At 30.3% G+C, this 12,316-nt stretch overlaps 1 protein-coding gene across 1 annotated transcript; it reads right to left on the reverse strand.

The window, feature by feature from the left end:
* Positions 1–2,592: 2,592 nt before the first annotated feature.
* Positions 2,593–4,745, reverse strand: LOC107480992 (transcription factor bHLH61). Its single transcript, XM_016101190.3, has 4 exons — positions 4,071–4,745; positions 3,627–3,797; positions 3,365–3,532; positions 2,593–3,262 (listed from the first exon to the last, which is right to left on the reverse strand). Exons 1-4 carry the CDS (start codon positions 4,656–4,658, stop codon positions 3,176–3,178), a joined length of 1,014 nt encoding a protein of 337 aa, XP_015956676.1. The 5' UTR covers positions 4,659–4,745; the 3' UTR covers positions 2,593–3,175.
* Between the last annotated feature and the right edge of the window lie 7,571 nt (positions 4,746–12,316).

A 12,316-nucleotide genomic window follows, 5' to 3' on the forward strand; every position in this document is an offset into this window, starting at 1 on the left:
TATATTGATATACTGGTGTTGTAATAAATTTTAATCGTTAATTTAATTATATATTTTATATATTTTTTATAATTAAAATTAATAATTAAAAATTACTGAAATATCAATGTATTGATACACTTAAATTTTTTTTATTCTTTTTAAGTTTTTCTCACCTTTTTCCTAGCCATCATTCATAGGCAACACCCCACCTTAATTTCTATGTTCACATTTCTCCCAATATATTATTTGAGTCCGCAAGCAAACAGACAAATAAAAACTTGTTTCCTTTCAAACGGAGTGATGGACCACAGTAGGATCTATTGGTTCACGGGTTTTGATCGAACCGATTGGTTTTGAATGAATGATTCGATTAATTCTAGACGGTCCAATTATAAATTCGATCCACGCTGTCGTCCAAATTGATTAAATTACTATCATTTGAGTTTTTGGTTCAACCAATTGATTTGGTCCGATTTTGATAAATTTTTTTCTTTTTTGGTTTACTGATAACTTTGCTTTTAAAAGACCCATTAAGAATTTCATAATCATAATCATAATTTAGACAACAGCATCTAAAGATAAGATTTTGTTCAGAATATAATTCAGGATTGTTAAAAGAACTCCACTCCCGAGGGGAGGTTTTCTTTTCAATAATTATAAACTATCTTATTGTTATTAAAGTTCACACCTTTTTCCCTTTAAGACTGACCGAAGGAAAAGTTTAGGACCAGCAGTTTTATTGAATTTTGGCCAGCATATAATCAGCAGAGGAAGGTGAGCCATTGGATGAAATCTCACACCAATATCACACCATTAAATCATCATTGATGGCTAGTTGATGGCTAATAATCACAAAAATTGCTGGCCCCCTAGCATTGCTCCTAAGTGAAAATGTATTTATTTTAATATCTAAATTTATCCTAAAAATATATTTTTTATAATGATAATATTTTTGGGAGTTTTTTTTTTTTGGTCAAATTATACCTTGGACTTTTAGGTCCCATTTTAATACAAAAAAACATAGTTAGAATTTAACTCTAATGCACTTTTTACTTTTTAGCAAGGTATACAATTATACATGTATGTTACTAGTAGAGGCCTTGTAACTCTGGGCATGTAAATTATCATCCGGTTATAGGGAGGCTGCTGGTATAGATGTCTAAATTTTATTTTGCCGGCACAGATTTTTTTTTTTCTTTAGTAAAACTCATGTTGACTTGATTAAGTCAGCCCAATAGTCAATACTCAATAGGTGAATTTGGTCAATAAAATTCGGTTTTTGCTATAATTGGCACTGACTCTAACCTTTCACAGCCCAGATTAGCCTAAAAAAGGAGCGTACAGCCTATATAATAGATATTTAAATTTATACTCTACATATTTTTCTCCCCAAATTTTATTTAAATATTTATTAATTTTAGGTCTTCTATCTGTTTAGATTTAATTTTAAGTTAACTTGGCATTGATAGGATTTAAGTCAATTTTATAATTTTTAAGAGAATTTCTTTTTCTCTTTTCTTTTTTTTTTTTGTTTTGGTAACATCAAGGAAATATTATATGACCTACAAAGTGCAGGGAACATGTTTTCTTTTTGGATTAGAATCACAACATAATGTTCCGGGCCCAATACTGAATCTCAGGTCTGATAGTCTCATTCAGGCCCATCACAGGCAGAATTTATCCCGACAAAAAATCACAGTAATTTGGCTTGCATAAGAACCGCCCCGGTCCTGTCGGGAAAAAAATTTCAACTACCATGAAGGTAACAAACGGGATAGTATTAGTGCTGTATGATTGCACCATGTGCTACTATCTACTAGTACTAGTTTCTAATAAGAATAATTTTTTTGGACAGGAAAAAGAAGTATTTAAATAAATAAATAAATATCAAAGTGATTCTCCACGTGGCATTGAGTTGAAACTTGAAAGTGCTGAGAAGATGTGAAAGTCAACAAGTTTTACATATATCTAATTGAGTATTACCTTTTTTTGGTTTCCCACGGTATCCCCCAACCCGACAGGTCAAGGACTAATCCGTCGCGGTACTGAGCTCCATTTAATTGAGTATTACCTTTTGACCACCATATTCTTGATTCATCACAAAGTCTCATTTGATCACGGGTTTTCTCCATGATTCAATTAGGTTCGGTACTTGTTCAAGATATGTTCTGTTGGGAGATAAGTTTAGCACTTGAAAGTTGAAAAGGCATAATGGTGTTGGTTTTTCTTCTCTAAGTTTTTCATGTTGTGACAAATCATCCCCACCCCCAGAAAAAGCTTAAATGGTTAATTATAGAGACATTTATTATTTTATATTTAATCCATCCTTTCACACAAGAATCTCTTCATAAAGTTAAAGCATGGGTAATACATCGACTTATCTTACCATGTGTTAAACTGTTAATATTCAAATTTTACTCAGAAAATGAGATCAACTAGAAGCTTTGCTGTCATTTTACTATCTAGAAAACTTTTTGTACAGAAACACGAAAATGATTTTGTATCTAATCATGCACATTAAAAAGGATAAATAATCAATTCCAACAGTTGTGATGTAATGATGTAAAAGGAAAGAGCTGATGTATACAACATAATAATTAACAAGGATGATTCTACCCCTTGAGAGTGAGCTACTTGATCTTTCAATTATTGAGTATCATGGAGGAACAAGCCTATGACTCATGTAATGGTTGTTAATCACTTCACTTATCAATTAACAACCTCATAACTCCAGAAAAGAAAAAATGTTAGATGCCTGACCAACACCAGAAACCTTAAAAAAGAAATTGTACATCTAGTGGTTGGTGACAACAGGACACAGATGACACATAATTATTGTATATGGTCCTATAAATGAAACTTTGAAGCAGATGACACATTCAGTATTCTATAAGAAATATGTTTAATTCCACTTATGGCTTAGCAATAATTCTCCATTATAAATTACTCCTGACGAAATTGACTTGTCAGAAGGTGAAATTGAAACTTGCACTAAAGATACCCCAAAAACTATGTTAAAACATAGGGCAAGGATGTAAGCTGGAAAATCATTAATGAAAGCCAAGCTTATTCTGAATCTCATTAAAACTTCTACCTCCTAAATTCCTTGGATTACATACTAAAGAGGGGAAAATTGCTTCTTTTACACAATTCTGCAAATTGTTACAGAAACTTCCCATCTTTGTCCTAAAGACTAGAGGCATCTCCCACCATAGCCTGCATTTCTGAATAGTGCTTGCTTTATCTCTTCAGGGTCAACACAATTTCTCTGCTCAGATACCTATGACCATGAAAACAATAAAATTTATGAGTAACTCGATATATTAGATTTTGCAAGCCTGGAAACACATTGAGATCAATCAAGGAGGGTTATGATATGAACCTCTGAGCAAGATGCTTGCATTGAGAAATCATTGAAGCTACTTATGACACATTGCTGAATCTCAAGGCCTAATGCTTCCAATGTATTCACTGTTGACAATAATAATCCTGGCTTCGTGGCACAACAGATGCTGATCCTGGTGTCCTTGTCTCTCCTCTCAACATCGAACTGCACAAACATTATTGAGTCACATACATTCATCATTCACAAAATTGGGGAAAATCAAGCTAGGAATTTGAGTAACTAGTGCAAAATCCATTACCTTGGGTGAATTTCTAACCATCGCTTCATTTGGCTTGAGTTCCTTAGAAACCCCCAAGAGATTTTGCTGACTTGTGCCCTCCTCCACTTCTTCCTCTTGCAACTTGTTAATCCTCTCCAGAAGCTCTTTCATGTAGTCTATGGTATCTCCAAGAATGGAAGTTCTGTCCATCTGTTGAGTATGACATTCATCATGTTAGTGTGAAATTACCAAGATTTGAGAACAAACCAAGCAAAAAGGAAAAAAAAAAACAAATATAGGTTGTGCCTGGATTTAAGTGTAATAATCATGAATAGACCACAAAAATAAAAAGGGGAAAACAGAAAGAAAAAAGAAAATTCTAATTTCATTTCTAATGATTGAGACATTAATACAAACACATGGCATGATAAAGTCTGAGGTTAAAAAAAAGTGAACTTTTTGGGTTGGGGGGAATGGGATGACCTTGCTGATCTTGGGGACAATTGATCTTAGCATAGAGAGACGGTCATTGAGGCGCTTCCTTCTCCTTCTTTCAGCCATAAGATTCTTTGATGGCTGGCCTTCAAGCTTCTTGGACTTGTTCTTTTTCTCCCCTATCCCACACATGCCCATGTTGAAGACCACAGGAACATGAACCTGAACATCCACGACAGCTTGTTCCTCAACCTTGCAGCCAAGAAATCCAGCATCTTCATCGTCCAGCACTGAAGGGTTATTATTATCGTCATCAAGATCTTGATGGTTATGTGGGAGTGGGGGTGGTGGTGCATCATCATATTCATATTCATACTTGGTGGTGTAGGAAGAGTCAAGGTCAGGCATTGTGAAGGCATCATCGGGAAAAGGGTATGAGGTGGTGAATGGGCAGTCTGGTGGTGGGGGTGAGAATGCAGAAGGAGGAAAGGAAGAAGAAGAAGGGGTATCAAGAAAAGGGTCAAAGTAGTTCCAAGAAGAAGGTGAGAAGACATCATTACTAGTACAACTACTCCATGTGTCTTTTCTTGGAGCAAGCATAAGTTCCTCAAGGAAACCAAGTTGAGATAGCTCCATAACTTCACTCTCTCTGTTTTCTTCTCTTTGTTCGTTCTTGTGTGCTCAGACTTGAGACTTGAGACTTGAGACTGTGACTTAACCACACACACACACCGGGTGCTCAACTTCCCCACCATTTTCTTTAAATAATTCTAGGTAATACCTTACACATGCCGTTTTCTTTATCATTTTCTAATTATTTAACCTTTCATACAATATATAATATTCTTAAAAATATATACTTAAAACTCATTTTGATAGTTTATTCTTTTAACAATAGATACATTGGGATTTAATTTTTATGTAAAATATTTTAATTCAATAGGATAATGTTATATTACTAATTAATTAACTTTTAAGTTTATTATTAAAATATTATTTAAAATTTGATTAAATAATTGTATAAAATTTTTTATATTATTATTAATGAATCAAAATTAAACCCTTTCAAATATCAATTCATTTCTTTTGTAAATTTATTTTTATAAGTAGTTAATCTTTTCAATATATATATATTCTTTTCGAGTTTAAGTTTCATATATGGTCATTTAATCGAATTTACACAAGAAAAAACTACTCATAATTGGAAAAAAAAGGGTTAATAACTAAATTAGTCACTATAAGATAATGCATTTTTAAATTTATTTTTGAAAGATTTTTTTAATTAAATTGATATTTTAAACATTACGAATTAATTATATCTGTCCTTTAGTCATTTTGATCACAATTTTTGTCAATAATTGATGATGTAAAATATTAACTAATAATATATATGACACATAATATGTTCAATTAAATATTGATTAAATATGTTTACAAAAATCTATTAATTTAATCACTATGTCATATTAGGAATAGAATTTTTATAATTAAAAAATCACTAAATTAATAAATTTTTATAAACATATTTGGTCAATATCTAATTAGACATATCAGATATTATGTATGTTAATATGTTATTAATTAACGTTTTACAACATCAATCTTTTAAAACTAATTTGACTATTAACGTTAGGAAAAAAAAAAAGAGAATCCAACCAAAAATTCAGAAAATATACATGGAGAGAAAATAATGAGACAAGATAAACATATAAGAGCATTTAACAAGTAATTAAAAAGATGAGGTAGCGTAAGTAAACTTTAATGAAGTCCAATATGATGTAAAATAAAATAGAGGTGTCGGTAAAGGCTTTCTTGAATGTTATTCTTATACTATAATACTATCAGGGTTCAATAATCCCTTCATCGAAGTTTTGATCATTACAGAATGTATTACAGTTGAAAAGTGCATTGTAATAGCACCCAGAGAAAGATTTAATTAAGATTGAAATGGAATCTCAATCTCAATCTCAAGGTGAATTACAGAATTAATGTCCTTTTCATTAAACTAATTACATACGCAGACAGAATTTGTATTTAATTCCCTCTTCGATTCCTTGACAATTTTCTTTGACCTTTATGTCTTGTTGTATGTCCTTTTACTCATTACTCCCCGACCTTTTCGTTGGATTTTCAAATGAAAGAGCATTTTATTTTGTTAAATTGTATTTTTGTCTTTACCTCTGTATTTATGTCATTTGATGCCCCCGTACCTATATTTTTTATTTAATTAGTTCCTAGCACAAAATAGACAGGATTTATTTTATTTAATATTTATTAATTATTGCAAAGATTTGATTAGTAAAGTTATACAATATATATGTTGCTTGTATTGGATAAGTGATGGATGATAAAGTGAATAAGAATACAGCATGCATTATTGTAATATATGATTATTTTGAGGCACTCCCGAGGCAGAGTTGAAGTGTGTGATAGATCACATTGATTGAGGTAATATAATACTATATATACTACTATTATGCGACAACATGTAGCACATGCATGCAATGCAAGAACCCTAAATTAAATAAAATTGAGCCCAATGCAAGAACAACATCAATACACAGTTGATTGAAGACCGACCTATGGCTGATGATTCAGCGTTGTAGCCGGGGAACATGAAAATGAACAAAACCATAGTCACGAGCTCTTTCAAATTCTTTATATGTCCTTAATCCTTATAACAAGAACCACGAGACCCTCTTATGGGACAAGCTTCTACAGTATGTACTTAGTAGTGAACGCATGTGAATGTGTCATCAATGTGATTTCCTCTCTTAGTTCAATTACGTACATGTTAATATACAAAAGTTTATATATTAATGTGTCTTTACCAAATAATCTAAATTTGTTAGAGAGAAATTCATAACATAGTAATCAATTATTATAATGTTTAAAATAGAATTGACACTAGGCCCACACACCACTGGTTTATATATATAGTGAAAATTTCTTGGTTGAGTTGGCTGCAATCAGTGAATTATTCGTTAGGGAAATAAATTAAAAGTATATAAAATGGTGGAAGAATGAGGAAGATTGGGTGGAATAATGTCTGATGTCCATTTAATGCTCACATAATTGATACCTCTCATTTTGCCATCACAATAATTCAAGCGGTTAGCTCATTCGTCCACTTAAACAAAAGTTGAGGTCTCGTTTTGTACATATAGAAATTTATTGACCAGCAATAAATTCCTTAGATGGAGCGCGCTCGAATTAATTTTTGACCGATCAGGTTAAAGAAAAAAAAAATGAATTATTGAAGAAGAGAATCTGCATTGTTCATTGATATGATGAAGAAGGGGTGTATCATGTATGTATAGTTGTGGTTCTGAATTTCTGATTTACATACGAATTCATCATAATCATGCCCTTTCGGAATAACCTCATTTTATTTTGTTTGTAAGGACATTGTTGACGGGTTCTTTCAAGTCACAGTTCCAATATTCTTTGTTGGAAATAAAATCAAATTGAGTAGCTAGCGACATATTATACTAAGAGAGGGACAAACAACTGAAACAAGCAGGAAAATTAGTAGTAGTAATGAACACTATTAATTTCATGTAACAAATTTCACGTGCTAATTCATGGTTTGTAAATTAATTAAGACATTCTCTCTCTAGATATATATATACAATACGCATAATTAATTAAGATTGTAACATTTTCTTTCATTCCGGCATTACTATATCTTATTTCTTCCCTCTACTTAATTTTCCTTCTCTTATTTAATTTGAATTTTGAACATATGCGTAATGTATGTGATGCACCACTTGAAAATATAAGTACATTTTTCCAGAAATCCATCTTTTTAATAGCTTATTAGTGATTAGCCAATGAAGTTTGGTTCAATTAATTGCAGTGTCCACTAATTAAAATACATAATTAATAACATTCTCACTTACGGACTATTTATATTTTTATTTACAGACGATTATAAAATAAAAAATATAAAAAATTTTAAATATTACTTTTATCTGATCATATTAGAGTAAACTAATAAAGTATATAGAACAATTAAAAAAATGGATAATACTAAATATAATAAATATGTAATTATAGATGTTATATACATGTAAAATTATCAATGCTAAAATAATATTGTTATACACTTTGCAAATAATATATTGCATGGAAATGAGAATTATTATATATAATATGTATAAATATGGATGTTATATGTATACAATTATAGATGTTAATTTAATGATATTTTTAACAACTTCCATTATATAACTTATTCTTTATATAGATTGTTATAAATAAAAAATAAAATGTAGAAGAAAATTATGAAACAAATCTTAAAATAAATATTGAAAAAAAAAATATAAAAAATACATCAAAGATTAAACACTTACGAAATTAAAATGAACGATAAATATTTTCTACTGATTATTGTTGGGCGATTTTGTGTTTTGGTGGTTGTGTTTTGTTGACATAATAGACCTTATATAATATAACGAAAGAGAATAGGAAAGAAATATTGATCAAAACAATGAAAGAAAATAAAAGAAAATTAGTCCCATATTTTAGACATATGTTATTATTATTATTATTGTTATTATTATTATTATTGTTGTTGTTGTTTATGGTATCTCTTAGTCCGACAAGTTAAAGACTAATTCGTCGTAGATTTGAATTTCATTTAAGGATTCTGTTGCTAGCCAATGAATTGCTGTATGCACAAAGCGAGATTCAAACTTTCAATACTTACTTAAACAAATGAAGAGCAATGCTAGGGGGCCAACAACTTTTGTGATTAGTAGCCATTAAATAGCCATCAATGGTGAGTTAATGGTGTGAGATTGATGTGAGATTTCATCTAATGGCTCACGTTTCTCTACTGATTACATGCTAGTCAACATTCCATAAAATTACTGATCCCCTAAACTTTTCTACGAATGAATAAACTGACTATTCGACTAACCTAAGTTGGTTTCATTATTTTATTTTATTACTATTAATGCATATAAAAAGCATTATGATATATATCACCATTAATATCACATGGAGTGTTGAATTGAAGCTCTAGCGCGTAAGAAGAAGAAAGTTAAGAAAGATGTTATTTAATTAGTGAATGTAAAAAAGGAATTTTCGGGCTGTTATTTGCTGTTTCTTAAAGAGTAAAGCTAGGAACTAAAAGCATATCAGCCAAAACCAGCCAAATATGGATGTTTCTTTTACTAAGTATCAGAATGTTTCTTTTTCATATTAAATGGATGTTCTTTTATATATTTTTCGAATTTGTGATTGTTAGAGGTGGATAGATTAATGTGAGAGAAAAAAGGAAGGTTTTTATAGGTTTTAATTAGGTTTACTTAATCAATTTAAAATTTTTTAAATTTTGAACTTAAAAAATTTAAAATTAATTAATTATTAATATAAATTAATATAATTTTGTTTAATTTTTGGCTGATAAGCTTTTGGTTCCTTATACTTTTCCTTTCTTAAATATTTCTGCTATAATTATAAGGAATATACAACAAGTTGCAATTTGACGCGTGTCAAGAAGAATTAATTAAGCATAGACAAATAAAAACAGAAGCAGCTATGCTACACGCCGAAAGAGTTAAGTTAATTATAGCTATATATTTAGAGCACGTTAGAAAAAATTGGAATTAGGCGTAGGGATGAGTCATGTATGATGTTCCATAAATAAATCATAATAATTTTGCGTCAAATAATATTCCAATGAATAAACACTATTATTGTTCTTGTCTTGTTTACTCAAACTAGCAAATTAGCAACGAGCGTGTACGCTTTCACATGTCATCTATTCTATTTCCAATGACTTCTTCTACGTAACACAAAAATTGATAAATATGAAAGGAGAATAAGAATATATCTGTCTCGATTTTTCTTTTTTTTTTTTTCTTTCTTTAGCTTAACAAGCAATCATTAAATTAAAGAATAATTCTATGATAATAACAAGTGAGATAGAAGATAAGCTAATAAGTACTTTTTTTTTCTAGAAATGAAATGATTATGAATATGACACGAAAAGGACGAGAAAGGAGCACATGTGTTATGTTGTGTGTATGGTAGAAGAAATGAAGAGAGAAGAAGAAGAAGAAGAAGTCACAAATCAGGAGGAAGCGCCCACGATATACATCGAAAACCGCTTTTGGGTTTTAACTTTTTTGTCTATTTCGTCTCTGTTTTTTTCTGCTTGGTTTATTTAATTTATTTTCCTTTCTTTCTATTTTACTACTTTGGGTCCCACTCTCCCCTTCTATAGTCTTCTAGATCATACCACTTGAATCAAACAACAATCTTTCATTTTTGTGCTTAGATTTATAAGCATGATTGATTATTGTGGTTATTAATTGAGGAGGGGGCCGGGGGAAGAAGTGGAAGAAAGATAGAGAGATTGCATGCAAGTGAGGGAGGAAGGGGCCAATTATATAGCTTGGTGGTAATGTGGTGAAAGTACAATGAGTGTGATGATTCATGATTCCATGTATGTCAGATAATTTGATTGCATTGCATGTGTTATACTCAATGATATGAAAATCACATAAGTGTTGCCTGTTGGGGATGCAAGGTTTGGTCACCAATTAACGTCAGAAGCGCCCCTTACCTTTGGTATTTTGGATCAATCCACCTGAGATACATATATGTATGTGTCAAGTGGGGTACCATGGTGGTTGTGATACATCATCACTCTTATGTATATGGGGTCATCACTCATATCCCTTCCTCATAGCCTCATAGCCATCATTTGATTTCACGCCATAATATATTATTATATAGGAAATTTTACTAAATTAATTGATAAAAGACATGTATATTACATCTGATTTTTTTGTTATTCAAAAACACTTTTTACTGCAATATTACGTACCCTTAATTACCACAGGCAGATTTTTGTAGTTATGGAAGTTTAAAATGTGTTATACTCAATTATGGAAAATAGTGTATTTTTTATGGATATGGAAATATTTTTTTAAATTAAAATTCATAAATCGGAGGCTCAATTTTATTTTTGGAAATAAAACTTAGAATCAGATATGAGGTAATAGAAAAATTTGAACCTTAGATTTGTGTGGGCTAAAATTTTTTTTTTAAGGGATAAGCAAATCGATAGCTCAGTTTTGTTAAAAAAAAAAATTATAAACTAGACCATCAAATTTGTATCCTTTTAAAAAAAAAATTAAAACCACAAATCTAACTTTCAGATTTATAATATAAAAAAAAAAACATTAAAATCCACAAAATTGTGCTTTAGATTTGTGATCATTCATACAAAAAAAATATACCAACTCTTCATATTATTTAAAAACACCACTAAATCTCAATAATAAAAATAAAAAATAAATTACTACATACTTGGCTCGATTTTTATTATTTAACCTATCTTTTTAATAAATTGGTATATGGAAGGTTACATGTGATTTATTTTGTTAATTTAATATTTTAATTTGACTTTTAAAATATCGATGTGAGTTAAATTGATCATTTGATAATTTTTGGTTCGCGTATTATATAATTAAATATCACGTGACATATGACAAACTTATCTGAAGTGAAATTAATCATTTTGATTTACCTTATACATACGCCAGCATAAATTAATGGTGTGATCAATTTATCTCATGGAAAAATCATCACTATATATATATATATCGCCAAAGAGAACTCAACAGAAGCTATGTATGTATGTGGGTAGCAATAATACCCCAAATAATGATGCCATAAAAGTCCCATAAAATAGGTAAATGTAACGAACATAGATATGTAGCTAGGGACACCTGCTCCATTTTCACAATCATGACCGCGTCAAGATTATTATTATTATTATTATTATTATTATTATTATTTTCAATGCCACATTTGATGACATATATAGCTAACTATTTTGTATTGTACCGTGCTATAGCTAGCTCTCTATAGTCTACTCCGATCCCCCAGTCCCATCAATAATTTCTTTCAAGCAACCATGCAAAGTTTAATGTACTCTAATCTAGGTTGAAATTTTTGTATATTCGTTAATGAAATGGTGACAATGATGATTAATCTGAAAATTGGAGATAACATATGTATGACAAATTATATTTGCTTGAGATGCAAGTCACTTCCCTTGTTGTTCCGTTTTGAGTTTTGACCCTTTCCTTGGTTCTTAGCAAAAATTGCGGTCTATAAGGAACGGAATTAATAATAGTATGAGACAGAATCTATAAAAGTTTTGGGTCAGGAATGGATATATGCTATAGCTAGCTATGATTCTTAGATATATAGTAACAACAAACACATGAAGACAAGTATATATGTCTATTCTATTTTTTGCTCGGCTGAAT

Source organism: Arachis duranensis, chromosome 3 (assembly GCF_000817695.3).
Source record: "Arachis duranensis cultivar V14167 chromosome 3, aradu.V14167.gnm2.J7QH, whole genome shotgun sequence".
In the NCBI taxonomy this organism is placed as follows: Eukaryota; Viridiplantae; Streptophyta; class Magnoliopsida; order Fabales; family Fabaceae; genus Arachis; species Arachis duranensis.

Excerpts from the sequence above, each read along its gene's own strand:
- LOC107480992 (XM_016101190.3), bottom strand. The coding sequence starts at position 4,658 with ATGGAGCTATCTCAACTTGGTTTCCTTGAGGAACTTATGCTTGCTCCA. Across the intron at positions 3,798-4,070 it reads TTGTCCCCAAGATCAGCAAG|ATGGACAGAACTTCCATTCT; the intron begins GTCATCCCATTC and ends CATACTCAACAG. Across the intron at positions 3,533-3,626 it reads TGGTTAGAAATTCACCCAAG|TTCGATGTTGAGAGGAGAGA; the intron begins GTAATGGATTTT and ends ATGTTTGTGCAG.